The sequence below is a fragment of the Cyprinodon tularosa genome, unplaced genomic scaffold (assembly GCF_016077235.1).
Source record: "Cyprinodon tularosa strain WSP-4 unplaced genomic scaffold, ASM1607723v1 ctg647, whole genome shotgun sequence".
Classification (NCBI taxonomy): Eukaryota; Metazoa; Chordata; class Actinopteri; order Cyprinodontiformes; family Cyprinodontidae; genus Cyprinodon; species Cyprinodon tularosa.
Window position 1 is genome coordinate 1,670 of NW_024039393.1, and position 16,560 is coordinate 18,229.

A 16,560-nucleotide genomic window follows, 5' to 3' on the forward strand; every position below is an offset into this window, starting at 1 on the left:
ATAAACAGTAGTGTATAGGATTTCCTAAAAGCGCGTTCACGAGTCTACGGAAACCGGCAGACCAAACCAGATGAAAGTGCGCATTCAGCGTCTGCTCTGCCGATAATGCAAGCGTAGAAGAAGAAATGTGCTGTTTACCTGTGCAAAGAAAGAAACAACGAAAGAAAAATGTCTGAGGACTTCAGTGTTGAGGAAGAGCATGAGTTCTTTGCCGAGCTGAATGCGCACTTTCATCTGGTTTGGTCTGCCGGCTTCCGTAGCGTCGTGAACGCGCTTTTAGAAAATCCTATACACTACAGTTTATGCTCTAAAAACATTCTAAATGACTTCGTTTCGAGTAAATTATGGATGCTACCCACTCAGGACACTTGGAATACATTGGACGAGCAGTATGGAGGAATATTGACACGTTTTTTGTGGACTTTTATGGACCTTTCTGCCTCGGGCGCCATAGACCTCCATTATTTGAATGTCAGCAGACAGCAAGAAGCCTCCCAGATCTCCAGATGCATTTGAGATATCAAAAAAGTACTCCAGAGTGTTGTTCAGCATGGGGGTGAGTAGAAAATGAAGGCTAATCATGTTTTGGGTGTACTATTCCTTTAAGGAGTTTCAGGACGGCCAGGCTCCATTCAGTAGCTGCATATCGTTGGATTTATCTTTGCCAGACTTGAAGAAATCCAATCACTGCTTTTGACCTCATCTGTTCAGAAGCACTAAACAAAGATGTGATTTTTACTGCTCCTGTTAGGATTTTCCCTTTTTTTTAATGGTTTTAATTTTATTTTCTGCATTTCATTTTTTTATTTTTTTTTTTATTAGCTGTTATAAAAATGCTGCTTTCTTTTCCACCTAAACAAATACTCACTGAGGTGGCGTCTGTGTGTCTCAGTTCTACCTTCAGGACACTAAAAGCAGCAACGGGACGTTCATCAACAGCCAGAGGCTGAGCCGCGGCTCAGAAGAGAGTCCGCCCTGTGAGGTTCTGTCCGGCGACATCATTCAGTTCGGGGTGGATGTGACTGAGAACACACGGAAAGGTCTGTTACTGTCTTATTATGAGAATTGAAGTACTGAGACACACTGACAATGTCCAAGGATTCATCCTGGTATAGAATAGGCTGTCAGGGCTAGCTTTAAGCTAAGTTAGCCATAGAACACCTAAATGATCCCACATTAAGGTTAAATGTTCAGCTCCAGCCTTTGCTGGACTTATTTACACTGGCTAATATGGAATATATTTACTCTTTCTGTAAAAGCAGATAACAAATATGCTCCATTAACAGTACATAATCCATTTTACACAGGCAGAGGTTTTATTACAGACTTGTTACTTTGCAAAACTGCAAGTTCAAATCACAAGTTTACAAGCACAATAGCATAATGTTGGGTCCATGGACCTGAGTGTGTGGTAGCTTCATCCAGTCTTCGTTAGAGGTCAGAGTGAACGACTGAACAGGGGGTTTTCAGTGACGTCACTGGCCAGCTTCCGGTCCGCCATCTTGGGTGGCATATTATCGTATATCAAATATATCATATCGCGAATGGATAAGTACGCCAGCACGCTAGAGCCATCAGATCATGGAACATATCTGAGGAAATGTTCCGTGATCGACCATATGGACCCCTATGCCCTCCACGGTGCCTTGTTTAGCACTAATCCAGATGATTGGCCAAATGTAGAGCATGGTGACATAGTTCATTATCCGGTGTTCAGTGAAAACCCTCTTCTCACTCTTGAGGAAATGAGAGCGTACAAGGGTCTAGAGGCGCACAACCAGTTCACATCTGGTTGGGTACGAGATGTCGAAGTGATGTACATGAAGGAAATCCCCATCATACGTGGCCGGGTGAGTTTTAATAAGATGGTAAAAATGTAAACAATCCGACGCAGGGCTCGCTATGCTAGGTGGCTAACGGCCGGCGGTGCGCGAACAGTTCCAAAGCTACAAGTCCTTGGAGTCTCATGTGCAGTTTACGAATGGATGGGTTCAGGAGCTGCAGCTCATAAAGCCAGCAAACAGTGCTAACCGTTAGTGCTAACAACCACTCAGGCATGTAATGTACTTTTAACTAGCTGCTATGTGTTTCAAAGGTTTGGTTAATAACGTTAGCTGCCAAACCTCCCTAAACCCTCCGGGTTTCTCACATATTTGAGCCTTTTCCCGCTGGTTGAAATCAAGTTAAAGTGAAATTAATCAAATTAAAACACGGCTGAGAGAGGGAGTCCAGTACGCGGTAGTCATAGGCAGTAGTCTGAGTAGCGGCGGCGGAGACGGTCAACATTGCGGCCACGGAAAGTAATACGTCATGACGCCCAAGCCCTATTATTAATATATTCTTACGTGTTTTAAATGCTTGACAGTTAATTACCTGTGACAAAGTGAGCACTGCAGACTCTGGTGTATTCCAGCTTAACACCGTCCAAATCGCACCTGGATATCCGTGTCAGCCATAGGTGACGGCGTTGTTCAGATAGCTGTTTTGTTTTTTCACATTGATTCACGATTACGGCTGGTATGCGATAGAAAGAGCGTTGATCTCCACCTCCACGGGCCGTGCAACCAACAATTACACACGATTTCACCATTCTTCACTGTCAATACTGCCTAAGGCTGCCACCCAATATGGTGGACGCGCTGAGTAGTCACGTGAGCGTGACGTCACCTGAAAACCCCCTATTTAGTGTGAACCCTTGGTCAAGTCTGACAGGAAGAGCGCTGTCTTGGTCCAGGCCTTTTCTAAAGAGCTGGTCAGTTGTAGTGTTAGAGGTTCGACCAGACTCGCCGGCTAATGGTTTAGGCCCGCAGCGGAGTTTCAGTCCCAGGAAGTGCGCGCTGGTATTCTGAGGGTCATTCATTCTGCAGCCGTGGCTTCGGACCCCAGGAAGGGCCTGGATTGCTGCTGTGGGTGGATGTGTGGTGGTTTGGGGATCGACACCAATCACAGAGATCAAAGGTCTATTATTGATATAACAAAGTTTCATCTTAGTCCCGTTTATTGATCCTTGATGTTTTTCAGCCTGACATCAATCAGAGACTAACTGTTGAACCACAAAATAAAACGTTTCTTTGTCATGTGAGCATGTTGCTTAGTAACACTTCTGTCTGTCTCCTCAGTCACCCATGGCTGCATCGTGTCAACAATCAAACTCTTTCTACCTGATGGGATGGAGGCCCGCAGACGAAGCGAGTAAGTCACAGTCGTACCCTAGTTATGTCCCCTATAAAAGGCCGTTGCGCCTCGGGGCTTCCACGCGGTTCTTTTTCCTGGGAGCAAGTTATTTACTACTCTTAACTCAAACTGGGTAAAACCATGTAAAAAGGACTATAGAAACAGGAGTAAAAAATAACAGAGTTTATTCCAGATCAGGTCGTTACAGGACAGAGAAAAATGCTTGGAGCTAAAACAGCTGTGGGCTCAGAAATCACGTCCGGCAAAGACTGAGCCCCGAACAAGGTCATCTTCTCCTTCTTATAGCTCATGAGTCTATGTGTTGGATCATGTGGATGTTTAGCTGTCCATATCAGAAACTGACACGCCATCCATGCCCTGACGTATATGCGTCTTGCCTCTATGCCCAAGAATTACAGATAGCTCTCCTCTATCAGTCCGGCTCCAAGATGTGCCCATATCCTGTGTATCTTTAAAAGACAAGAAGGCTGTCCTATTTAGATGACCTCCGTACACACAGTGACATCCACCATGTGAAGGAAGGCCTTCTACTCTGTCTAATCTGGCTAACAAAATAACAGTGCAAATGATGTATAAAGAATAAACCTAACACCTAGATTTGGGTGAAATGGTTGCGTGACGTTAAAAAAGCCTCTACTGCAAGGTGACACCTTTACCTTCAACCAGCATCAAGATTGGAGGAGCAAATATGAAGGTCTGTGTTGATTTAGCTAAAATGAGGAATCTGATAACAAAATGCTGTGGGTTATCATTAGGGCTGGGTATTGTTCAAAAGTTTTGGTTCCGGTACCGATACCGATACCTTCACTTCGATACCGGTTCCTGATCGATACTTTTTTCGATACCAGTTTTATAAAATCAATTCGAAGAAAAAGAAAATTACACAACAGAAAAAAGTACAAATCTTGAGTTTTATTTTAAGCTCTGATTTTTCCATTTACATTTTTCCTCTTACATAAAAAAAAAATTCAGTGTTTAATATTCACTGTTACATTGTGAGGACCTTTTTACTTTAGTTTTCCTTTAGAAAAATTACCATATCTGACAAACAAGCCCATTGAATGGGATCCTACTGACAGCGCACCGCTGGTATGTGGGGGTCTGAGCGGCTCCCACAGAAATATTGGAAGGCAGGATGAACTGACTGCACTGATTAAGTTTTCAGGTGGATTTTCCCACTTAAAAACATATTAAAACTACTTTATTCCCACTGATCACAGCAAATATAGCTGCAAGGCAAATAAAGGATAGAGTAGCTCCGCCCAACGCGCGTCAGAGCCACTTCTCGACCGCGCAGCCAGAGCAGCTAAGCTGCTTCAGCCGCACGTCAGAAGCTGATACAAGCAGCAAAAAAGGAAGCAGCAGACGTGATTTTGCTGCTCTTGCGGCGTCCAGTTTGAAAGCAGCATTATTCACTCCGCTCTGGCTTTGCTCTGCCCACGGGCTGCTGAGAGGAGGATGGTCGCGCTGGCTGCGGTCCGCTCTTCTTGCAGTCAAACACCGAGCAACTTTCTGCTCTTAAATTGTTTCCGTGCACGATGTATTGCATTGCGCACTATTGGCATCAGTCTTAATAAAGTGAAGACGCACTTTTGACCTGGGGGGCATTTTAAAGGGGTTCCACGACGTTCGCAACCAGTTCACAACAGATACACATGAACCCTGGCTGTAGGCGGGACCACCTGTGTATTTTTCCTGGATGACGCAATAAGGTTAAGTGTTACAGCCAATCACCGAAACTTGGTACCGAAAGACAAGGCATGTTTGATACTCTGTAGAACCGAAGCATTTCGGTCGGCACCATAAAAGAACCGACTGCAAAATTCTACAGAAATATTTTCATTAATAAATAAAATACAATAAATAAATGCAATAAAGGTTGTATACTGTTCACAATATTAAGCAAGCTTGATAAAAAAACTTATAGAATTAAAATTAAGTGTTCTTTCCTTGGCTATGCTTTGCACACATAACAATAGCTACGTTTACATGCGCAAAATTTCCCCGATCTGATCCAAACCTTGGTTGATCGGAAATTCAAAATCTCCGTTTACATGGACACTAAATGAAATGATCCGATCATGACGTGTGTATACATGTACCAAGCGTTGGATCAGATTAAATCTTTTAAGCATGCGCAGAACTTCCTGCCAAACTTGGCAGTTCTGTCTGCGTCTGGTTTTTGGGAGGCCTGACAAACGATGCGCTCGGAGCGAGCGGAAAGAAAAACGGAGAGAGGAGGAAGAAAGCGCTTGGCAGCGAAATGTCAGAGAGAAAATGTAGAGAATGAGCGATTGAACCGGCGTGGGAGAGCGAGTGGGCTGTGGAGAGAGAAAAGAGGAAGAGGAGGAGGATAAATTCCTGCTTCCTGCAGCTTTAAATGAACTTGATTGTATAAGTCGGCGTTCCTAGACTCCCCCCGCCATGATGTTGACAACAAGAGCGAGAGCGACCGGTGGTTTCCTGTTGTTGACAAGGTGGAAAAACGTCACTCTGACGTCGCACACATGCGCAGTGAAGATTATTTTACTCTTAAGATCCGAATGGGTGTTTACATGGACGCCAATCGGAATGGCGATCGACAAAAACCACCTCTCTCTTTCGGAATTAAATTTAGATCCGATCGGACCGAATCGGATTAGAATCTTCAGTCTGACATGTTTACATGAAACATTTTTGATCTGATCAGGCCTTCAATACGATTATTTGTGTCCATGTAAACGTAGCTAGTGACGCTAGCCAAACCGGTTAAGAAACAAAAATAATTATCAGCAGCTTCACCTGTTACAAAAAAAATGTCTGAAACTGAAAAGTGCGTAGAATTATTCAATCACACAGTGTTCAGAAAGTGGATTTTCCTCTATTCTGCACTTTAGATGAATGACTGCTTAGGTGCCACTGGTGGTGGCACAGTATCGATACTTTTAAAAACGAGTATTGTATCCGGATACAACATTTCAGTATCGATACTTTTGACAACCCTACTCACCTGGTTCTTCTCAAAGGGCCGATTGTCCTGTCTTTATTCTATGAGTGTTTAAAAAGCAAGAAGCGCAGAGAGACGCCTCAGACCTGTTCTCTTCATGGCAGTCAATCCATGGAGCCTTTGCTAGTTTGTTTTCTTTGCAAATAATGACTCCTTTAATAATACAGAAAAACACAGAGCGGTTCATGTTTTAATTGATCATTTCACTATTAAACTACTTATGAAGAAAATTGACAAAATTGACAGCAATGCAATCATTTTATTCAAACATCCTTTCAGGCTCTGAGATTTATGGTTTGAGGCTTGGGTGGCATCAGGACGCTGCAGCACGTTTAGTAGTAGCCATTCAATTCAATTTATTTTTAAACATCAATATTTTTTCTGTCATGATTAATGGACATTAAGATCTAAAGAGAAGCATTATCCTCTGGTCAGACCCTGTAATTCAGAGAAAAGGTGGAGGCAGAGTAAAAATAATGTGCCCCAGGAGAAGGCCATTGGGTGGAAGTTACACTAAAACTGATCAATGCGCAAAAAAGGATTCTATTTCTTCTTCCTCTCTGAAGAAAGCACAGAAGCATTGAACAAATTGCCAAGGCAGCGCGTTTCTCTCTAGTGAGCTTCATATTTAACAGGAGGCATCGACACTTCCATCTTTTTGCTCTTCTGTTCGTTTGGCTTCCAGATGGACGAGTCAGAGTAGCGCCATCCCAGTGCTGAGCCGAGTCCGACGTGGTTTTTAGACGTACAGTGTGAGCAGGCAGATCGCATCAGAGTGTCGGGCTGCACAGTGTGAGAACAAACATTGTGAGCTGTGAACTCACACTGTGAGTTTGAGCTGTAGCTGCATGCAACGATTGAAATAATCGCACAGTGTATTAGGGGTGTAAATAATAATCGTTTTGTATCGATGCATCGATTCAACAGCCGACGATCCGATGCATCGACACGTCCGCAAGAGAAACGATTCATGTTTTTTTTTTCCTCCGATCTACTTTAATCCATTTGCTCCTGGGCGTAATTCTCCCTCCCGTGCTGCGGTGGCACTAAACCTATTTTGCCCTCCTACCTCACTTCCTGGTTATACTTCTGCAGCAGTGTGTTGCAGTGAGCTTGATGCGGACATTTTGGATTTATGCCCAGTATGGAAGCGTGGTCTGTGCTACATGCTGTGGGTCTAGATACGGCCGAGGCGGCGAGGAAGTGGGGGCGAGTTTAGTCCAAAGACGGAGGGACATGAGGGCCAAAAAGAGCGGAGATCCAGGTGGGAAAAGGGTCCCAGCGTTCTCACGCAGCTCGCTCTTCTAGCAGGTCAAACTTTGCGAGTTGTTTTCTGCAATTTCGGTCATAAAAACAGAACAAGCCGGCATCCTGTCTGCGGTCAGCTACAATCTGGGAGAGGTGCAGCGGAGCGTCTGTGGAGGGGGCGGGACGTCTGGAGCCGAGGTATTGCATTGCACTCATTGCACTGATTTTGTGCAGTATTTTCTGATGCAAGGCCTTTCAGAATCTATAACGCAGGGGGATTATTATTTTTCAGTGAATGAGGTTTTAATAGGAATAGGTGGAGTGCAACTTTTCTACTTCTGTTATTTGCTGTTGTTTTTAAAAGAAAATGCATAACGATATTACAGCTTTCATTGATTTATTTTCAAATTTGAAACATTGTCTAGCCTGTAAGGTTTAAAAAAAAAAACTAACCAATTAATCGAATCGAATCATATCGTGGTGTATTCTTGAGTATCGAAAAAAAATCGAATCGTTGGGTCAGGAAATCAATACTGAATCGAATCGCCACGATAGATGTGGTTTACACCCCTATACTGCATGCCCGGGTTTAGTGGCGATAACACCGTACATAACGTATTATTTAAATGTTTTTCTGCACCTGAGCTGCTGAGTGGTCTTCAGGCCATTCTTTACTTTTGCTTTAGGGCACATCTAATAGAAAAGAAAAGAAAATCCCTTTATTGTCCCACAATGTGGAAATTCTGGTATTTTACAGCAGCAAAGGTTATAGTAGAAGCGGTCACACAATGTGCACCTTAAATAAAATAAAAATTACACATTGGCATGTAAAGTGTTTTCACAAGATGTATCTGGAGAAGAAAAAAAAATCTATAACAGTTGTGGGCATTTTTACAGTAAAGGATATGTGAAAAAATCTTAACAGTGGCTGCAAATGGCCCCCAGACCATGTTTCGCTCCCCCCGTTTAATGGAAGGAAACACTTTGGATCCAGGATGGTTATAGGGATATGCACCTCAGGCCCACTGAGTCAGTCCAGATATATAAAGTGGATGAGAGGCGCTAATGATCCCTACGGAAGAGGGTTTAGGGCCACTGGGAAAAAAAAAAAAAAACTTAACTGATTTTTAAATTTTATTTCAGTTTAACATGGGAAAAAAAGTCAGAATTCTGACTTTTTTCTCAGAATTCCTCTGAAACAACTCACAACTTTGTCATTGAAGCTGAGTGCTCCCACATCTCTGACATCTGAGATTAAAGTAAAAATTCTGAGAAAAAAGTCAGAATTCTGAGATTAAATTCAAAATTCTTAGATTAAAGTCAGAATTCTGAGATTAAAGTCAGAATTCTGATGAGATTAAAGTCAGAATTTGAATTCTGAGATTAAAGTCAGAATTCTGAGATTAAAGTCAGAATTCTGATGAGATTAAAGTCAGAATTTGAATTCTGAGATTAAAGTCAGAATTTGAATTCTGAGATTAAAGTCAGAATTCTGAGAAAAAAAGTCAGAATTCTGACCTTTTTCTATATTGAAATAAAATTTAAAAATCAGTTAACCTTTTTTTTTTTTTTTTTTCAATGGCGCTAATCCTATTCCGTAGATCTCAGTTTCTGGATAAATGGCAGATTTCAGAAATATCTGCACAAGAAAACTAGTTTAACCTTTTTTTTAAAAGCCACAGTTTCTAGGTCTAAAAAACATTTGTAAAACATGAATGCATTTTCTTTTCGGGGACGTTGATATTTGTGTAAAATGATTTTTGGTTTCTTTATTAGAAAACATTGACTTGTTCTGCATCATTTTGTGCCTCAGTTTGCAGATCGCTGAGCTGTAAAGTGACTTTACTCAGCACAGAAAACTCATTTTCTGTATGATCAGCTGTTAAAGCTCAGCCTGAGTTTGGTTCCTGATTCACCTTTCCTTAAGCCACTCCCGCTGCTACATACCTCAGGTCATGTGGCCGACATTGCTTTCGTTTTCAGGTGACTCTTTCTCTACGAGGCAAGCAGAAAAAAACGACAAAAAACAAGGATATTTGCCAGAGTTCATGGAAGGGGAGGAGTTTCTGTAACTCTTAGGAGTTAAAGGAGGAAGACCTGCTGCTCTGGTCATCGGAGGGAGGAGCAGACTAGGAATGCAAAGACAGGTCGGCTCATTTAACCTGTTTGTGCTCAGCCTGTGGAAAAGTAGAGACAAATGAAGTGAAACAGACGTGAGAGCAGGTGAACTTCGCCCCGTGGAAGGTAAAAGAGCTGAGTCACTCAGACAGGAAGAGGAGCGTACAGGTAACCTCAGCTGCTCTTATAGGACGGCTGTTTGGATTGTTTCTTTCTCCACTCTCAGGTCTGCTCTTGTGTTTGTTGAGTTGAATGAATGCCGCAGCATCAACAGGGTCCTGAAGTTACCTCTTTCTCATTTAGCAGGTCTGTTCCAGGCCTCAGGCAGACAGGCTTAGACTGAAGTGCAGTGATGCATCTGTACGGTCAAAGCGTCTCTGTATGTTGAGAAAGTGGTGGATCCACCAGTTTCTCCTGTTCAGAGCAGTTTCCCTGTGTACTAAATGCCTTATGTATGTCTAATAGCTCGTGAAGATATGTAAAAACTGTTGGGTTATATTGTTGATCTTTCCTGGGATCAGGGTTTGGTTGGTTACGCTCAGATGCACAAACAGATAATGTCTCAGCAGCTTTTTCCTTCTTTTGAGCCTTGGAGAGAAATGTTTCTCACATGGATTCTCATCCAACCTTGATCTTAGTATATGAGCCCACTTCTTTTCTGGACATAACTTGCTTCCAATCAAGCTTAGGATAAACGAAAGCCCAATATCTATCTAGTAACAAACATCTAAAATATGGTCTGCTCATTAATCCACTGCTCTTTCAGTGTTTACTACTTATTTATCATCCTCCAAAGATCCAATTCATTGAAATAAAATGTTAAATCAGCTTATCTTTGGCAGAATTTAGGGCGACAAAGGCACGAAACCACCAAACACACCTTGTTTTTTTTTATGCAGTAATCCCCCCCCCCCCCCCACCCGTTAGCATTGTTTTTATTCAATATTCATGAATCAAAACTTGATTTATGCTTGATGCGACCGTGAGTTTGTAAGTTTGGGCTTCCACGCCCCTCCGTGCAGAAGACCGCATCATCAGTTTAATCAAAAATGACTACTGTAATTTTCGGACTATTAGCCACGACTTTTTGCCCTTTTTTCGACCTTGCGGCTTATATAACAATGCGGCTTATCTATGGACTTTTACAGCCAACGGCCACTAGGGTAATACCTAAATCTATGGATTTTACCATGTTGATGTCACATTTGCTTCGCCACACAAGTACGGTAGCCGCGGGCGGGAATGCAGAGGTCCTCCGGAAGCAGACTTCTACAGCAAGTGGTACGAGACAGAACGACAGCGAGAAAGACGGACATTGCGAGCGCAAGACAGTTTGTGTCAAACATAAAAACCTGCGGCTTATAGTCCGGTGCGACTTGTATATGTACAAATCATGCAATTTAGCTTCTGCGGCTTATATTCAGGTGTCCGAAAATTACGGTATTTACATTTCACAGTGAATTGCTTTGTATTTGATCTACTTTCTATTTTCTAACATTAGACACAATGTCGATGGCTAACTCTGTCAATGTTTTCGAGTCAGTCTGAGATAGCCAGACTGATGTTACGCTCCATACTATACTATATAAACACATCAAAATACAGTAGCAGCCATTAAAAATGGCCCTTCCCAGTCAAAAGCCAGCCGAATGTCAGCCAAATCCCCTCCAACTTCCAGCCACTGGCCTTCACCTGGACTCCACCCTTTCACTGAATGACAGGGTCTGACCAGGAGACGACGCTTCACTTTAGATCTTAAAGGAATAGTACACCCAAAACATGATTAGCCTTCATTTACTACTCACCCCCATGCTGAACAACACTCTGGAGTTCAAATAATGGAGGTCTATGGCGCCCGAGGCAGAAAGGTCCATAAAAGTCCAAACCAGATGAAAGTGCGCATTCAGCTCGGCAAAGAACTCATGCTCTTCCTCAACACTGAAGTCCTCAGACATTTTTCTTTCGTTGTTTCTTTCTTTGCAGAGAGTCGTGAACGCGCTTTTAGGAAATCCTATACACTACTGTTTATGCTCTAAAAACATTCTAAATGACTTCGTTTCGAGTAAATTCTGGACGCTACCCACTCAGGACACTTGGAATACATTGGACGAGCAGTATGGAGGAATATTGACACGTTTTTTGTGGACTTTTATGGACCTTTCTGCCTCGGGCGCCATAGACCTCCATTATTTGAATGTCAGCAGACAGCAAGAAGCCTCCCAGATCTCCAGATGCATTTGAGATATCAAAAAAGTACTGCAGAGTGTTGTTCAGCATGGGGGTGAGTAGAAAATGAAGGCTAATCATGTTTTGGGTGTACTATTCCTTTAATGTCCACAAATCGTGACAGAATATTTTAGATGTTTAAAAAGGAATTGTAGGGGACCAGCAAAGGGCCCATCATGAAATTTTGCGGACATTTTGAACGGCTACTACTGTATATATGGATTTTCTTTGTTCGTCCACTGACTGTAAAACACTACACATGTAGGAATTTTAATGGTGCATCTCAATGAGAGATGGGAATACCAAGATGGCGGCAGGTGACTTCAATGTTTTCGGGCTATCAGCAATCCAGAGAATAGAGATCAGTTGGCCAAGGAAGTATAATAATCAGGGTACAGAGGATGTGGACATGAAATGTTTGAACGTTTTCCCTCTCTTTAAACATTGATATAACAGATTCATGAGTGGTACCCTGAGCTGCTTGGCCCAGATGGAAACAAACAGCAGTGTTTTCCATAACGGGTGTCGACTGTTTTTGATCCGGTGTGGATGACTGTCTGTGTGATGTTCTCCTGAGCTTCTCTGATCCGTGGCCCAATTCATGCTGGGTTCACAGGCTTCTATTCAACGTTTCTGCAGCTGTTTGATAATTTTGTGATTCTGGGTGCTGTTTCTGTGAAAACCTGCAGAAACTGCTGTTTGCCCCTGTAGTGTGTCTGAACATGCAGTAGCAGCCATTCAAAATGGCCCTTCCCAGTCAAAAGCCACTCCAATGGCAGCAAAATCCCCTCCAACTTCCAGCCACTGGCCTTCTCCTGGGCGTGCATATTTTTTTACTCTGACAATTACCCAGAATTACAGGGTCTGGCCCGGAGATAACGCTTCTCTTTAGATCTTAATGTCCACAAATGATGACAGAATATTTTAGATGTTTAAAAAGTAATTGTAGGACCAGCCGAAGCCGAAATTTTGAACGAATCGATAAAAATCGACTTTTAAAAGCGTTGGCAACAAATTTCATCATCGATTAGTTGTGTCGCGCGATTAATGCGTCATCCGCCGCCGCCGTCGTCATTGCCGTGGGGCGCCTCCCCCATCCCAACCCCGTTCTCCCGCAGGAGTCCCTCTCAGCGCTGCAGTCAAAGCCGCAGGATGTTTACCCTCAGCGTCCAGACTGCAAATGAAGCGCGAGTGCGCCGGGATTGACGGCGCAAATCGATCACAATAATTAAAATAGCCTGCGCTTTGTAAAGTGAAAAAAGTCGTAACATGCAACTTTTGTAAAAACAAATGAACATGGCACAGAAGCACCACTGTTATGATGCAGCACCTGAAAAGGAAACACGTTGGAGCCTCGATGGCGTGAAGAGAGCTGATCAGCAGGATGAGCGGCCATGTTTGTTTGGTTTTAAAGTGGGGAAACGTAACGTTAGTTTCTCAGGTAGCTCATCTGATGCTTTCCTTACCGTCTTAGTAGGTTACAGACAGTGATAAGGTTGGCTACTTATTTTACTTTTAATTTCATTTGAATTAGCTTAAGCAGCGTTTATATTTACTTTATAAATAAATTAACTTGCAAATTATGAGGGCAAGGCTTTTAAAGTTTAAATCTTCTGGCAAAGATAAAGTAAAGATCCTGCAATTTATGGAAGTAAAGCAGAATAAAATCCAGCAAGATCAGTAATATGTCCATTAATTATATGCCACATTCCCATGTAAATATCTGTCTTTGGAGGATGTGTTTTTTAGCACCCCTAGTTCTCTCATTTTTATTCCAAATACAATTTATAATTTGAATCACAGGGCTATTTTTATCTCTATGGTTCAGTATTTTCTCAAGTAGCAACTTTAACTGCTATACTTTCCTGTCTTAAAAGGTAGAACTCTTATTAGTCTAAAAAAAAAAACTCATTTGTTGAAATGGGGGGACCTATTGTTTGAACCCCTTAGGGGCTTTAAAAAACAAAAATGTCTTTTTTTGCACTTTATGAAACAAAGTACCCTATATTTTGTGGATGTACAGCTACATTTCTCATGTAAGTTTGCGTAGTTTTAACACAAACATTTATTTTTCATATTGCACCAGTACAGTTAATGAGCAACCTGTACTTGTGTGCTTGTTTGTTCTGTCTAAAATGTTTATTTTGGAATAAAGAGGTTAATATAAAAAATATTTTTTGTCCGATTCATCGAAAAAATAATAGGCCGATTCATCGATTTTTAAAATAATCGTTAGTTGCAGCCCTAGTGATGATGCCACCGTGCTGAATGGACCATAGTGGACGGTATTTTAGTCAATTGCTCTGTTTATAAATGTAGCACTGATCATTTGCATAAAGCAAAGCAGACACTCGGTGACTTCCTCTGGTTGGCTATCAGTGGCTAAACATTTGTATGTGGAAATAAATGAAACTGAGCACAGGAAAACACCAGTAGAGCTGAGAAATGTTTAGATCTTCTTTCAGTTGGACGTCGTACGTGAATCCAAAGGTTGTAGGCCATCTGTTAATTAAGCTGTGCATCATCAGCATTTTTGGGGTAGACTTTTTTTTTCTTTAAAGTTGTGTCATTTGACGTCACATCGGGGAATCAGATAGTGGGTGCTGCTTCAGCTCTTTGAACAGTTGAAGTAGTGATCGGGTAGCGCTGACGTGAGTTTTTAGATTGAGTTCACTGATCATAAAGGCGGTTAAATATCTCGTCTGCAGGGGGGCTTCACACACTCTGCTGAATGATGCTGATGTGAAAGGAACTAGGTCTCTCAGGGGGACTGGGATCCCACCGCTGTTCCAGTCCTGTAGCCGATCTAACTGGAGCAAACGGTTCAGTAAACAGATTAGTGGATGGCTGCTTGGGATGAATAGAAATACTGGAAACTCTGAATAGAGGGAAGAAAATTAAATCTCTTCCCTTTCGCTGCACACAGGAAGCAGTGGACCTCACTCCACCTGTAACTGGACTTTCTCACTGCTTAACCCCCCATTTTTTGTGTTAAAAAACTGTTTCTAGTTCTTATGAGCATGCTAAATCTCTCGGAATGATGTCTGTGGTTCAGGAAAATAGCAGGATGCTGCTGGACTAAACAATCCTGCACCGCCCCTGATTGCTCTCGTTTTTTCTCTTTTGGCCATTGATTCTCCCTCCCGGTCATCTGAACGCCCCCAAATCCCTGAACGGTTTCAGTGGTCAGGCCGCTTGTCTCTAAGGGTGCGTTTAGACCGTCGGATGCAGTCGTTACACTCTGGACCACATCGTAAAATAGGAGGAGCTCCAGCTGAGTAAAGCTGACGCCCCACTGAGTTAAAAAAAACAAAAAACGTAGCAATTAGACTAAATGGTTTGTGCTTCATTAGTGCACGTTTGGGCATTTTAAATGGTTATTGGTAAAGATATAAACATAAATTGAAAAAGTTATTTTAAAACGAATCGTGTTTCAGAGATATTAAACATCATTTTTAGGTCAACCAAAAGTAAACTTGCTTCAATTAGTTTATTTCCAGAGCACCAATTCACAACACGTCATCTCAAGGCTCTTTACAGATACAATTCAACCAGATCATCCAGTCACATTGATTCAAAGTTTTCTATCTAAGTTAAAGCAGTTGATTGCATCGACTCAATGACTCTTCAGTAATCCCTTTACTGAATAGAATAGAATAGAAACCTTTTCTATTATTCGCTGTTATAACCTTCAGGAACAGGTTATGTTCTCAAGTTATTTTTACTGATAAACATTTATTACTGTTTTCAAGGCTGCACTTCAAAAAATGAAATTGTATAGAGCTGTTTTAAACTAAATTTCTGGTTGTATACACTCGTGTAAACAAAATAAATCTAAGTTTTCTTCCTTGACGCTGCGGTTACTCCATGTCTTTCCTTCCTGCTGTTTCCATGGAGTTGAACCTTCTTTTCCTTCTTTTCCAGTGTCATCCAGGCTCCATTACCGCTTCCTGTAGACAAGGTAAGGCCAGCAATATGTGGTGTTGTGCTTTCCGATGTGTTATCTAAGCTTTGTGTCTAATATTTGAATGAATCAATCAATCAGAACATTAAATCTGTTCTTCCTCTAATATATAGTTATCATATAGAGGAATGCTGGATCAATGGCAGCCTTTATTTTAGAACGGCATAAAGGTTTGTTGACCTTTGTGTTTTTGTGTAGCGAACATTTTAATAGAAATAATTAACCCAGATATTTAGTCTAGAGGAATAACTGATAAATAATAATATAGATTTTCCCAAAGGACCCTGCCATTGTTCTGCGTACTTTAATTTCCCAGTAGTTGTTAAACTAGATGGAATATTTGAAGAAAGGCTTGGACCTCGCTGTCTGAAAAGATAAATGACTGATGGGTTGTGATGTCACTCTGACCCTTTAGTAATGTTTTTCTACCTGTCAGTAGTAGCCATAAAGATAATGAAGCAACTAAACAGGCTCTAGCCAATACACTTCATGCAGTTATTTCCAATGCAACAAGTTTTTCAGGCTTCCTTCTTCTTCCAGCTCATCTAGACAATCGGCTGCTTGTCTGCAAAGCTCAGTTATTTTGCCGTTAGCTAGATAGCCCAGCCTCTCATGGGTTAGGCATTTTAAATAACTGGCAGCAATAACTGAACATTATCACAGCTTTTAAAGAAACTTGTTGCAGCACAGTTTTGATTTCAGTCACTTTTGTTTTTGTCTGCTGATGACAAATTACATAGGTAGCTAAAAGTGTTGCTTTTTTTTTTTAAACTCAAATGGTTGTACTTCTTGGCCCGCTATGCTCTGATAACCCCACCCACAG

The 16,560-nt window shown here is 41.8% G+C and overlaps 1 protein-coding gene across 1 annotated transcript in view; it reads left to right on the forward strand.

Annotated features, from left to right (window-relative positions):
- Nucleotides 1–892: 892 nt before the first annotated feature.
- slmapa (sarcolemma associated protein a) overlaps nucleotides 893–16,560 on the forward strand; it is a gene marked incomplete at its 5' end in the record, with an annotated part of 66,728 nt that continues 51,060 nt past the window's right edge. Inside the window, 3 exons of the mRNA XM_038308748.1 lie at nucleotides 893–1,040; nucleotides 3,120–3,192; nucleotides 15,698–15,734. Of these exons, the coding sequence (XP_038164676.1) occupies nucleotides 893–1,040; nucleotides 3,120–3,192; nucleotides 15,698–15,734 (258 nt within the window). The remainder of the gene's footprint in view (nucleotides 1,041–3,119; nucleotides 3,193–15,697; nucleotides 15,735–16,560) is intronic.